Source organism: Mesoplodon bidens (genome assembly GCF_964165515.1).
Source record: "Mesoplodon bidens genome assembly, chromosome: 20".
Taxonomy (NCBI): Eukaryota; Metazoa; Chordata; class Mammalia; order Artiodactyla; family Ziphiidae; genus Mesoplodon; species Mesoplodon bidens.
The window spans coordinates 26,249,325-26,264,040 of NC_138181.1; the positions used below are offsets into that span (position 1 = coordinate 26,249,325).

Below are 14,716 nucleotides of genomic sequence, written 5' to 3' on the forward strand. Positions count from 1 at the left end.
TTTGGCCTTTCTAAAAGCAAGATTAATCTTAAATTTGATTTGTTTATATTGTGTGTTGACTTTTTTTTCTCCTGAAAAGCTGTTTATGGTACATATTACCATTATCTCCAATGGTGTCTTAAATCTTAAACATCAAACTTCCTCCTACTCTATGGCTTCCCTCTGGCTGTGGACCTCTTTCCTTCCCTTTATAGCCAAGTTTCCTTTAAGGATATTTGCACATTTCCTGTTGAATAGAGGTATTAAGATTTATGCAACTTGTTCCCTTTTAATGGACATTCAAGTTATGAATCAAATTACTATTAAAATATGCTTTAGTGAAAATCCTTGAACAAATTATCTTTGTACATTAGTGAACATATTCTGTAGAATGGAATTCTAGAAATGAAATTATTGGGTCTAAAAAAGTGCACGTTATGGTTTGAACTATGTACACTCAAAAATCCATGTTGAAATCCTAACCCCCAGTACCTCAGAATGTAACCTTATTTGACGATGGGCATCTTTATAGACCAAGTTAAAATGAGGGCATCAGGGTGGATTCTAATCCAGTATGTCTGGTGTCCTTTTAAGAGGAAATCTGAACAGAAGGAAGATGATGTGAAGATACAGGAAAATGCCATGTAAACATGAAGACAGTCATCTACAAGCCAAGAAGAGACATTTGGAACAGAGCTTTTCTTCACAACCCTAGGAAGGAAACAATCCTGCCAATATTTTTTTTGAACTTCTGGCCTCCAGAACTATGACACAATAAATATCTGTTGTTTAAGTCACCCAGTTGGTGGTACTGTTATGGCAGCCCTAGAAAACTGATCTAGCACTCCCCTCCCCAAATGGCGGGTGACAACATCCCTTAACTGACCTTGTAGGAGAGCAACTTCCCCGACACCTCACTGATACCGAACAATCAGTTTTTGCCATGCTTTGCTAATTCTGAAGACAAATAAATGGCATCTCTTTTTAATGCACACTTCTTTGATTTTTTAACACAGATTTAGTACATTTCTGGGGTTTTATTTCCTTTTATTTAAAAATATCTAAAATGGATTCAAATGGATTGACACTATCAAATAACCATTTACATCTACTATATGATTTCGATATAGTTTGATACAATGATAAAAAATAAAAGGATTAAACAATATATTTAACTTAAAAATTTTAACTACTCATTCATTTATTGACGATCTATTGCAAAATTTTCATTCTCTGGAATTATCATATGTATTAAGAAGTATAAAAGGAAAAAGCTAAACAGTTGGAAACTACAAACTTAAAAGCAAAGTTAATTTCGTAATTATAGTATGTGATATTAAGTCCCATATCCAGAAATCCAATTTGTCATATATTAAGGATTATGCTTTTGAAGTAAGTTCATTACTGACATTACTATTGGAACTGCACTATAATTTTACGCACAAAGTTCTAAAATAACATTACAGACTATAGGAGCATCTATCTTAGTAACATTTAAAAAAAATATACCTTATGGCAATAGATTTAAAAATTGTTTCTTGAAACAGTAATCAATGAGGCATATTTGTTGCCAATCATTCTTTTGTTAATATGCTTATCCTGTTTGAGGATTATTTTCCATCTTCTTTCATTGACTCATTTCGGCCTTTGCATGAGTTAAGAGGTGCGCTTTCATGTTATTTGACTGAATAAACTTCTTGAGACAGCCTTCAAAGGGACATACAAAAGGTTTCTCCCCAGTGTGGATGCGCACATGTGTACGCAAATTGAAGGACAGGGAAAAACGTTTTCCGCACCCTTCAAAAGTACACGGAAATGGCCTCTCTCCAGTATGAACCAGAAAATGTCTTTTTAGTTTTGCGCTCTCCTTGAAGGCTTTCCCACATTCTGCACATACGTGATCTCGGGGACTATGAACTCGGAGATGCTTTCTCATGGATGCTCTATTCTTGAACTCTCTTATGCATCCGCTCTGAGGACAAACAATTTTTTCTGGAGCATCATATTCTTTATTTGTACTTGGCTTCATTTTAGTACATTCTGTGAGCTGTTTAGGATCTGAAAAGTCCATGCTGGGTATTTCTCCAGGAGGAAGCTTCTTGCCTGTCATGTACTCAGAAGACTCAAGAAGTGAATTATCTCCACCAAACTGTTGCGGAAGTTCTTGTTTTGCCCCCTTTTTCATGTATTCCAAGGAACATTCAAGAAGTGAGCTTGCTGCAAGAACCTGTTGAGAAAGCTCTTGTTCTGATCCTTCTTTCAGATAGTCAAAGGACTTAAGAAGTGAGTCCTCTTCCGTGATAGGTTCAGAAAACTCACCTCTTATTATGCATTCTATGTAACAGTCAGAGAAGGAATCCTCTTCAACAACCCGAAAGCTAGTCTCATAGCACACTTCCTCATCACATAAGGTGCACGTCGTGTCAGGAGGTTCCTGCGGGGCTGGCGGTGACTTGTCCCCACTGACAGCTCTTCTACTGAGGCCTTTCTGGCCAAGTGTCTTTTGCCTTTTCTTCAGTTTCTGGTCCATGTCGTCCTGCTAGCTCCCTCCGTGAAGGTTTGCACCAGGATAGATCAACCACTTCTGGGTAGGAGTGATCTACGTGAATTGTTTTCAGCAAGCACCTGTTTGAGATAGTAGTCATTAGGTAAAATATATTCCAATATTAGAGCCATTGTCAGAAAATGACCTCAAAAAATGTCCTAGAACTCACTTTCCAATAACAGAATCACTACATTTACATCTTTGACTAACTGCAAGAGAGTAAGAGAATTAGCTGTGACAGATGTACGTAAGACATTGGTCATAACCAATTCTTTCCTGGGTATCCCCCATAAGTTATCTGAGCTCCCTAATTGATCACCTAACGTTCATTGGGCACTCACTATGTGCTAGCCCTGTTCTAGGCTACTCATGGGTTGAGACACACCAGTGAATAGATATATTATACCAAAAATGTAATGTATGCCCCATGGAGTATACAAAATAAGTAATGTACATTGTATGTTATAAGGCAAAGCACTATAGAATAAACCAAGGGACTGGTAGAAAGCAGGGGTTTGTAATTTTAAATAGGGAGCTCCAGGTAAATCTTGACTGAGGTAGTGGCAGCTGACTAAAAACTTAAAGGAGGTGAGGGAGCAAGATATGCCTATTCTTATGTAACACTCCTGTGAAATTCAAATTAAATATTGCATTTAAAGTGCTTAGCACAGTTCATGGCATAGACCAAATGCTGACCACTCATGTGAGCTACTGTTAGTTTACCTTTGTATTCATTCTATAAGTAGATGTTGGATCCTGCTAAGTGCCAGGTACTATTCTAGACCAAGGGCAGCAAACTTTTTCTGTAAAGAGCCTGATTTAAACTCTGTGGGCCCTAGGGCCTATGTCATAGCTATTCAATCTCACTGTAGCACAGAAGCAGCTACAGACAGTACACAGAGGATGGGCAGTGCACAACAGAGACTGATTTGGTGGATGGCTGTAGTTTGCCCACCCTTGTTCTATAAGATGGGGATCCAGAGAATAAGTAAGCCATGTGAAGTCTATGTATTGCCATCTCTTATAAGTACAAGTCAAAATAAAGGCACAGGGGAATTCGAGTGGTTTCTGATCCTTTTCTTAAAAATCTAAAAGTAGTACCATGAAAGTTACAGCATGAATATATTATATTCTTTCTAAGGGTCCTTTGCTTAATGTTACAATTGTGTCTTATAAAAGATCTCTTAATTTTAGCATCCTGATGTCCTGCTGTAGGAACAAAAATTAAATGCTTTTAAAAAGTAGCAAATGTGAAAGTACTGGAATGAAAATCAACAGCTTGAAAATATTTTTAAATAGCCACATTAAAAAATGCCACCTCAAAAAGTTTGTGCCATTTACTTTTGGTAAAATAATACATAGAATGAAAACAAAGCATGCTTTTATGCCTTCTTAAACACTATATATATATACACATATACATATTTATATATGTAAATATATACTATATAAATTACAAATAAAATAAATTATATATTTACTTATATAAAATATATATGAATGTTATCTATGACATTAAAAACTAAGATTTTTAAATGTCTTCTTAAGCATTCATATATACATATTTGCAAATAAATATAATTAATATTTTCATTATATATTTAAGTATAAATCAAATATTTATATATAAATTGTTCAGGGAAGACATTTAAATGTTTTCTTAAATATATGCATATATTATATAAATATATATATATTTCTATGTAATATACATACATACTCATGTTTAAGAAGACATTTAAACCTCTTCCCTTACCAATTGAAATGCATGTTTTGTTTTTATTGTATTTTTTTCTTTTGCCAAGAATAGCATGATTCTTTTGAGGAAGTTTGTTTTTTTTTTTTTTTGCTGTACGCGGGCCTCTCCCGCTGCGGAGCACAGGCTCTGGACGTGCAGGCTCAGCGGCCATGGCTCACGGGCCCAGCCGCTCCGCGGCATGTGGGATCCTCCCAGACCGGGGCATGAACCCGTGTCCCCTGCATCGGCAGGCAGACTCTCAACCACTGCACCACCAGGGAAGCCTGAGGAGGTTATTTTTAAATGTGGCTATTTAAAAATATTTTCAGGGACTTCCCTGTCAGTCCAGTGGTTAAGACTTCACCTTCCAATGCAGGGGGTGCAGGTTCGATCCCTGGTCGGGGAGCTGAGATCCCACATACCTTGTGTCCAAAAAACCAAAACATAAAATGGAAGCAATATTGTAGCAAATTCAGTAAAGACTTTAAAGATGATCTACATTTAAAAAAAATCTTAAAAAAATATGTTCAAGCTGTTTATATGTTTTATTCCTAATATATAATATATGTTAATGGTATAAGTGTTATTATTTATTCTGTCTTTTATAAAGGTGAAATAAACCAGGGAGACTGTATCCAGCAATATTTGCCTAACAAAATAGTGCTCTCATAGCTAAAAAATAATTTTCATTTCACTTTGTATTAGTGCATATAGCAAGCACCTTTGGAGCAAAATCGCTAGATCTAAAGTTTAAGTAGGAAAGAACACAACAGTTCCCTCCCTCAATTAGTCCATTTAAAATAGCTACAATTGGTTTGATTCCAGCTTTTCTCTCCAAACTTATCTCTTGCCATCTCCAGTTCTCCTGTTTCATCTCAAGCCATAATAAAGTCTCCTTCCAGTAAAGTGCCATGCTCTTTCCTCTCTACCCTCATACTGTACACCTGTAGCTTACATAATATTGCTGTACATCAACTACCTTTCAATTAAAAAAAACCTAGGATAAATACAAAACTATAGAATTAAAAAAAAAAAAAAAAACAACTACCCGCTCTCAATCCCCCTTACCATATGAGCATGTGCGCAGATGGGGCATGCAGAGGTTTACTTCCCACCTGCATTTCAGATCTCTGCCTAAACGCCACTTGCACAGGCAAGCTTCCCTTGATTCTTAGTCTCAATTAGGTCTCCAAGCTAAACACTCTCCTAGCTCCCTATTTTACACTGACCACAGCCCCTTGGTTCTGATTATTTAAACCCTGTCTTACCTACTAGACTGTAAGCTTTAAGAGAGCAAGGGCCTCTCCTGTCTTATTCACATGTCCCAGCACTTACTAGATTTGTCTAATGAAATGAATTGATGAATATGCATTTAGTCATCTGACTGGTGATATCTGATTTAGCAATCTTATAAAATTAATTTACTAGAAATTCATTTGGGATGTTAGACATGCTTAAGGTAGAAGTTTCATAAAGTTGTCTATCAATGATGCCAAGGTGTTATCTAGAACAACATCTCCTATGAGATCAGGGTTGAGAGAAAGGTATTTTCTTTATGAATTTACCAGGGTCCAAGTACAGCCCTTACCTTTCTAAACTAGATTCTTATGTGTCAGATGTCTGAGCATCATGCCATTTCTCACACAATATGCAAGCTTGTGAGAACAATGTGTAAATTGAAAGGGTAACTTATTAATTTATTATGAGAATACTCCTGTTGATAAACTGTATTCTCCTTTGGTAGAAATAACCACATGGAAAACGTAATGGTTAAATGTAGTATAGGATGTTACATGAATTACTTAATGGCATGAGACTATATACTATATTTTGTATTTCTCAAATTGTGATAGAAGTAGTTCCAAGGGTGCATCATTTACTTATTCAATCATACAAATATTTAGTACCAAACTTCGTTCTAGATGCTAACCCTTTTCAAAAATTCTTTTTAAAAAGTTTTTTTTCTTTTAAATTTTTGGCCATGCCGCCCAGCTTTCGGGATCTTGGTTCCCCCATCAGGGATGGAACCCGGGTCCACGGCAATGAAAGCCAGGAGTCCTAACCAGTGGAACACCAGGGAATTCCCACGGTGCTGACCCTTAGAGCAACGAAGAAGATAAAGTCCCTGGTTTTCATAGCATTTTTATCTGTGTGAGACAGAAATGTAAATAAAGCTTTTATAAAATAGTAAATAAAATAATTGAGGTTGAGAAAAATGCTGTGAAATGAAACCAATAAGAGGAAAAGTAAGGGAGGCTATCTTTAAAAAGAATGTCTGTAAAGGCCTCCAAGGAAGCATTAGACCCAGACCTGAAAAAGAAAAGTATTAGCCAGTTGAAAGAGGTGGAAGAAGAGTGTTCTTTCCAAGCTGCAACGGGAAGCACAAAGGGATTAGCTTGCTGGACGGCAATGAAAGCCATGCTTATTACACAAAATGGCGGGCAAAGACCATAGAGGTTTGAGATAAGGTTGAGGACGGTGCAGGAGGTGCACCGGTGCATTTGCATGTCATTCCCAGACCGAAGGGAACCATTAAGGGGTTTCTTTCAAACAAGGAAATTAGCACACTGTGATTTAGGTTAAAAGTCTACTCAGGCTGATTTGTGAAGAATGAATTAAGGGAGGCAAGAGTGAAAGCAGAAAAAAATCCCGCAGGCTATTTAGTAATCTAGGAAAAGAATGTTGGTGGTTTGGAGCATGTGGTAGCAGCGGAGCTGAAATGGAGGGAGAGGGAAAATGGAGATAGAGCCTTCCAAACTTGCTGTCGGGTTGGATAAAGGAAGTAAAGAGAAATAAGAAGCAAGAATGAGTGAGTAGTCCAATTTTTTGCTCAAGTAATTGGGTGGATGGTAGTGCCATTTGCAGAGATAATTGAAGAGGAAAGAAAGGAAAATAAGTTTACTCTTTATAATAAGTAATTTAAACATTTTAGCATAAAATAGACCTAGCCATTTCTTGCAATGAGATACAATATTTATACAAATTTTTACAATACAATTTTATACAATTTTTTAAAACAAAACTTAAAAATGCAACTTCAAAGAAAATTCAACCAGTCATCTGCTTTCCTGAAAGTGTATTTACTTTCCTCCTTTACGTTTTGAAAGTTTGAGGTCAGTGGCCCAAATAGCTGTAGGTAAATGCCGTTAAACACTAGAAGTCTACTGGCCAAGGTCCACTCCCCACCTGGTTCTAGGATGATAAAACGCTTCCCATTTGTGCTTTTCAAAATCTTTTTGATTGGGATCCACGGTTAAAAATCCATCCCAAGTAGTGAACTCAATACACACACCGTCTCCAATAGCTGAAAAAAGCAGTTCCATGGAACAAGACTTACCCATGCTACCGCGAAGCGCTCCGCTCTTCCAATTCCTTTGAAAGGTAAGACGTAGAAGAAACTGCTACTTCTGCTCCCAACAGCTATTGGAATCAACTTTTCTTTGCGCTCCGCCCGGTTGGACCCACCCTCCTTTTGATGGACACATTGTCATCAGGCTACACCTACTTTTCAACTCTGCCTTGATTAGTTGAACTTCCAAGGAAAGGCTCTACCAACCTTGTGAAGGTCGAGGGATCAGGCAGCGGTGGGCGTGGAGGTGGGTGTGGCTCAGCTCCAGGCCCGGTGGGGTTGGCCGCAGGACCTGCCAGCCCAGGGTCACATTCAACCAAGAGCAGGGGGTGGGGGTGGGGGTGGGGGGGGTGGGGCAGGGGCGACTCCCCCCACCCACCTCTATCCCCGCCCCCTCCCCGCAGTCATTGGGCCCCCACCACGTGAGAAAGCTCTTTGAACCCCCGTCGCCCAGTTTTAGCAAGAAGTAGGCACTCAGTAAATTTCTACTGAACAAATGAACGTAAGTATAATCAAATTTAAGCAGTTATATATCAATGAAAGAAAATCAGTTTTGGTGGAGGCAGTTTTTACCCCCTGGAATGCACACCACGCCTTTCCCTGTGCCTTCTCTTCCCTTCCCCCAAACTTCACCCCCATCTCACCCTACCCGCTGTCGCAGAAAAATTCCTATTACTGCTTTTTCTTTTTCAGCCATTATGTGACTGTTCGTGTCTCTAAAGGTAACACAACTCACTTTGAAAGCACCAATCAACGCTCACCATTGGCCATGGTCTAGTGAAGTTTAATAGTTTGTATAAGTACACAGACCATTAAAACAAAAACCAAATCAGCGTTTAAAAGCCTCTTAAAGTTTCACTTGATGCTTGCCTGCAATTCACATATATATCTGGGAGCAGTTCTCCGCTCTTTTGTTGTGGGGGGGTGTTTATTTTAGAATAAATGCCAGTGAAAAAAATAAAAGATCGTTTCCAATAGGGGAAATATTAAACTTTTAAAAAATGTATTATTCCCTGATCTCCCCCAGTAGGCATACCAGGTCCTTGTCCATTTGATATAGATGTTATATAAAATTTCCTTAGCTCCTTACCTTAAAATATTTTTATTTGCAGGTGAATTTCTGAAGGCAGGAGTTGTGAGAAACTACTTCTCTTGTTCTCTGTGATGCACTGCTATGGTCTCTAGAAACTGCACAGGCAAGTTATCAGAGCACGTTTGAACCAGATGTGTGTGTGTGTGATAAAAATGTTAATGTTTTGGGTTTCAAAAAGAAATACAACTTCAAGGAGCCAAAGAATCCTGAGAAGAGCATTCTTTCCAAATCTTTAAATGGCAGTGTCATTGGTCATTGGAAGTCCCTTTCCTCACTGGAGGCTCTCTCTATAAATCTATGTAAAATGTCATCATTATCACTTATATATGTAAATGATACATATAATGATATATACACAAAATATAAATAAATATCACTTATGTATATATGACATATTTATATATAGGATGACATATATATAGAGAGAGGGGGGGGGAGAGAAATACACACGTATAACTAAAGCCGAAGATCCTTTTTTTCATCTAACTCTTGCATCTTCTTTTCTAGACCACACCGTTTTGTTATCACCCCTGTAACTTTTGAGACAGTGCATACAATCAACAAGATTAGTTCCCTTCCCCAGTCTGGTCACTTGGTTTGTGTTAGTGTAGCTCTGCTTGTAAACTGGAGACTACATGTTTAGAAAATCTAAATTTACATTTCACACTACACCTCTTACATAAATTATTCTTCCTCCCATTTTGTTTTAGCTTTCCTTTCCACGGCCCTAGAGAAGTAAATCAAAAAGAAGGAACTCATCTGTTGTCATATGAACCCAGCTCAAGGGAAATTGAATTCCTCCAAAATGAGCTAGGGAACCAATTAAACCCTGAAACAAAAATGGGCTGCCTTTTGAAATTGATACAAAGAGGGTGGTTGATAGAAACAAGCAGCTTTTTGGATTGCTAGAGTTTTAGTCATAGTAATTCTTCTAAGAATAACATTTTAGCTGGTTTTAAAAAAATTTTTAGTTTGACAATTTATTTCTGTGTTACCAACCAATATTTCCCTTAAAACGTCTTAGAATTCAAAAACTACAAATGTGCTCTAATTCACTCTACACATATTTAAGTTTCTCCCCCAGTCAAGCCATTGTTCTGGATCCTGGGGGTATGTATCCCAGGCCTTCTGGAATTTACAGGCTGAAGTTGCAGGACCAGAACCAGGGTGAGGCATGTAACTTACTGGTTTTCTGCAAAAATATTTGAGGGGTGTTCTAAAATTCAGTTAAGATTAATAATATTTTAATATTTAAACAATAAAATTAGTGCAAAAATTCATGATGAACAAGATATTAAAAATTTAAATAAAGACAACAAAGTAATCACGCTTTGTAAATATCGAAATGCAGCTATTATTAGGACAATGAAAGGTAGGTATTGGGTGTTAGGAGAGCCCAGAATAGGAGATTGTGACGGAATCAGGAAGTTCAGGAAGATTTCCCTAGAGCTGCTGTGATCTGAAGGTGGTCAGCTGAGAGGGCGCATCTCCCTGACAGTGGATGGAATACCTATGAAAGCAAGGGGGACAAGAGGGGATGTGCAGTGCCAGACCCCCAGGCCTTCTAAGTCATGGTAAGAAGTTAGATCTTCATGCCAAGAGCAATGGGAATGGAATATTTTAGAACACATGTGTCATGTATAGTCAATGCATATTAACCTTAAACTTGTAAAACATTGTTTCATTGTTGGAGCTTCAGTCTATCTCTATTTGACTTAGCGAATTAAATGTTTTACATGCAATGTCTCATTTTATCTTGAAATCAGATTTACAAAATGATTATATTACTATTGTTATTATTATCATCATTTTATTAGTATTTTAACATGAGAATTTTGAGGCACAAAGAAAGTTTACACACTGGTAAGTAGCTAAACTCAGATTAGAACTTGAGTGTGCTTAATTCTTTGAGATATAGCATTTTATATTATATTATGGTATTTTACAAACTCCATGGGTGTAACTTTCATAAAAAGCCTATTGCATTATTATTTTCTGTAATTTATAATGCCTTTTTACATACTTATTTGATCTTGATAGAAAGCTTATGAGTTGTTATTACCTATTTTATGGATAAGGAAATGGGAAGTCAGTAATGACAAATGCCTTATTCAAAGCCGCAGAAGTATTAGTTTATGGGCCAGAGTTTACAACCTAAGTCTTGCTATCTTGACACAAAGTTTAAAGGCAAAGTTAATTTTCCAAGTTCAATCAGTTGTTTAAAGAGCTTTTGAAATGTAGTTTTAGAGTTTCCGTTCAGAAGAAGCCAGTCAATAATAAATGTTTCTGCTTGGAATTTGATGTCTTAGTAGAATAAGATTTTTTTTTTTTTTTAAACTTTTTTTTATTTTATTTTATATTTTTTGCTGTACGCGGGCCTCTCACTGCTGTGGCCTCTCCCGTTGCGGAGCACAGGCTCCGGACACACAGGCTCCGCGGCCATGGCTCGCGGGCCCAGCCGCTGCGCGGCATGTGGGATCTTCCGGGATAGGGGCACGAACCCGTGTCCCCTGCATCGGCAGGCGGACTCTCAACCACTGCGCCACCAGGGAAGCCCTAGAATAAGATTTTTATGAGGGTATATTCAGGTACATTTTGACTGCATTTTAAAAAAAACTGAGATGTAATTAACATATAACGTGTTGCAAGTACACAACATAATGATTTGATATATGTCTGTATTGCAAAATGACCACCGCAATAAGTCTAGTTAAATCCATCTCGTTAACTTTTATGTGTACAAAGTTACAAAACTTTTTTCTTGTGATGCGAACTTTTAAGATATTCTCTTAGCAACTTTCAAATACACGTACAACACAGTATTATTAACTATAGTCACCATTACATCCTCAGGACTTGTTTTATAACTAGAAGTTTGTAGCATTTGACCACCTTTACCAGGCTGGTGGTGGGGGATGAGTGGGCATGGGGGGCATAAAATGGGAGAAGATGGGCTCTGCATTAAAACAAAATCTAAATGGAAGCTGTTTGGTACTTCACACTGAGCAGAATGAGACTTGTATCCAAATCTCATATATTTTCAACAGTCTTTACGCTCTTTAGATGAAAGCTATAACCACATAAACATTGTCATGTTTCATTTTCTCTGTGAGAATTTAGTAGTGAGCCTCAGTGCAGGAGCTAAAGGCTATTTTTTAGACCACAGATTCTCCCTGGAGTATGACAATGATCCATGAATGTTATTATTTGGCAGTTTCATAAGATCCTTTCTTCCTTTTAAGAATGGACTATCCACATAATTCCCTTCCTATTAAGGGACCTATTAAAATTGGGCTCACCTGGAGAAAATTTCAGAGCTTGATCTAACTTTAAGTAATTTCTCATTTTTCCATAAAAATTTATGAGTCAGCCTCAGATGTGGGTTTTTTTTTTTTTTTTTTTTGGCTCTGTTGGGTCTTTGTTGCTGCGTGCTGGCTTTCTCTAGTTGTGGTGAGCAGGGACTACTCTTCGTTGCGGTGCGTCGGCTTCTCATTGTGGTGGCTTCTCTCTTTTTTTTTTTTTTTTTTTAAACAGTAGAATAGGACTTCCCTGGTGGCGCAGTGGTTGAGAGTCCGCCTGCCGATGCAGGGGACATGGGTTCGTGCCCCGGTCCGGGAGGATCCCACATGCCGCGGAGCGGCTGGGCCTGTGAGCCATGGCCGCTGAGCCTGCGCGTCCGGAGCCTGTGCTCTGCAGCGGGAGAGGCCACGTAGTGAGAGGCCCGCGTACCGCAAAAAACCCCCCAAAAAACAGTAGAATAAATTTTTATTATACAGCATTTTTATTTTTAAAAAAACTTTACCTTCATAGAATACATTTTCACATTAGAGATTCCCACAGTGGGAAAACAGCAACTTATAATTTTATATTTGTGGACGGATTATTTTAGGACAAGTAAAATAAACACATTTGAGGATTAAGTCTCCATTTAGAGCCTGTAACAATTTGAAACATCTATAAAGGGACCTCTTCTCTATATGAAACTTCTCTATATTCAGAAACTCTCCAGGCTCTTCTTCCTAGGATTTAGAAATCAGTAATGTGAAATATCAGCATTTCTAACTTTCAAATCTCCCTAGGACACGTAACCATCAGTAACTGGTATCGACTGAACAGAGGGGCGGATGTTTACAAAAACAAAACACTGCCTAATTTTCTGCAAAGTCTTTACTTATGAATTAACAGTCGTTCCCTTTCTCCATCATCCTAGGACAAATATAGAAGTTTGATCAAATATTGAGAGTAATAAAGCTGAATTCCCTTTAAGAGTCTGATAAATTAACAGGCAAAGGCTCATATATAATGTTTAGTTATACTGTGAGTCTTCTGAGAAGCTGTGAGACACCCCATTAACTCTCCAGAATACAAAGCTCAGTCTCACAATTTCTTGGATACAATTTCTCTCAAATCTTTTTTCAAAGATAAGAATAACCAGCTGATTAGGAGGAGAGGTTTACCAGCGGACTAATCCGTTATTTCCTTCTTATTGTGAGTTGAAATGGCATGACAGAGCAGAGGCAAGGAGGTGTACAATCAGTTCTTTTTTTTTTTTTTGTAAAGATTCAGGATTACTCTTTTTTTATTCTATTTTATTTATTTATTTTTGGCTGCATTGTGTCTTCGTTGCTGCGCACGGGTTTTCTCTAGTTGCGACGAGCGGGGGCTACTGTTCGTTGCAGTGCCTGGGCCTCTCACTGTGGTGGCTTCTCTTGTTGCGGAGCACGGGATCTAGGCCCGTGGGCTTCAGTAGTTGTGACTCGTAGGCTCTAGAACGCAGGGTCAGTAGTTGTGATGAACGGACTTGGTTGCTCCGCGGCATCTGAGATCTTCCTGGGTCAGGGCTTGAACCCGTGTCCCCTGCGTTGGCAGGCGGATTCTTAACTACCGCACCACCAGGGAAGCCCAATGTACAATCAGTTCTCAAGGTGTTAAGTCTAAAGGGTCAGAGCTTCCACAGCATAGCCACAGCTTTGCAGATGCCCACATCATGATAGTTGAAATAACAAAGCCCAGCAAAGGTGAACGCCGAGAGCACCAAAAAGCCTGCCTTGGCAGCTTTCTGCAATGCAACCCCTCGAACATAGTCAGTAACAACTTGTCCAATGCCCCAGTGACTATGAAGAGTGAGGGCTGCAGCCAGAGAGTAGTCCACCGCAGAAAAAGGATTCAAATAAGCAGCTGGAATTAGGCCCAGGAGCAAAACACCGACAACCCTCTCACCAGTCCAGTGGAGAGATGCAGCCTTGGAACCAGAATGGTGGCTGGGTGACAGGTGAATGTGCTCTATTCCACAGCATCCTGGGGTTGATCGGTCCTGGGGAAATGCTGAGACATGAGCTGGTCTGACCACTGGGGTTCGGAGGAAGAGAGCTCGCCCACCTCTGGCACCGCAGAGGACACTCAGCCTCCAGAGAGTCGCCATGTCGCTCGGAAAGGCCTGTGGTGGCTTCTCTTGTTGTGGAGCATGGGCTGTAGGCGCACAAGCTTCAGTAGTTGTGGGGCACAGGCTCAGTAGTTGTGGCTTATGGGCTCTAGAGCGCAGGCTCAGTAGTTGTAGTGCACAGGCTTAGTTGCTCCGCGGCATGTGGGATCTTCCCGGACCAGGGTTCCAACCCGTGTCCTCTGCATTGGCAGGCAGATTCTTGACGAGTGCGCCACCAGGGAAGCCCTAAACTTTCTTATTTTGAGATATTTGGGGGTTTATGGAAGAGTTGCAAAGACAATACAGGGAGTTCTCATATTTCTCTTCACCAGCTTCCCTTTATGTTAACATCTTACATGACCAGTGTATATTTAGCAAGATGAAGAAATCAACATTGGTACGATACTATTAACTAAACTCCAGATTTTATTTGGACTTTGCCAGTTTTTCCAATAATCTCCTTTTTAAAAAAATCTGTTCTAGGATCCAATCCAGATTCCATTTTGTATTTAGAACATAGTTAATGCACAGACATGAGCTCCACAGTCTAACCCCAGTTCTAGCCCAGAAAATGTAATTTTTGTCTTGGA

General features: G+C 38.9%; 2 protein-coding genes across 2 annotated transcripts; both read right to left on the minus strand.

The window, feature by feature from the left end:
• Nucleotides 1–1,606: 1,606 nt before the first annotated feature.
• ZFP42 (ZFP42 zinc finger protein) lies at nt 1,607–2,509 on the minus strand (the record flags this gene model as incomplete). The annotated part of the gene is made up of 1 exon (XM_081220824.1): nt 1,607–2,509. One exon carries the CDS (start codon nt 2,507–2,509, stop codon nt 1,607–1,609), a length of 903 nt encoding a protein of 300 aa, XP_081076950.1.
• Nucleotides 2,510–13,637: 11,128 nt separating this feature from the next.
• Nucleotides 13,638–14,135, minus strand: LOC308608192 (succinate dehydrogenase [ubiquinone] cytochrome b small subunit, mitochondrial-like). The gene has a single exon (XM_081220917.1). The coding sequence runs from the start codon at nt 14,124–14,126 to the stop codon at nt 13,647–13,649; it is 480 nt and encodes a 159-aa protein (XP_081077043.1). The 5' UTR covers nt 14,127–14,135; the 3' UTR covers nt 13,638–13,646.
• Nucleotides 14,136–14,716: the final 581 nt, after the last annotated feature.

Excerpts from the sequence above, each read along its gene's own strand:
- LOC308608192 (XM_081220917.1), bottom strand. The coding sequence starts at position 14,126 with ATGGCGACTCTCTGGAGGCTGAGTGTCCTCTGCGGTGCCAGAGGTGGG.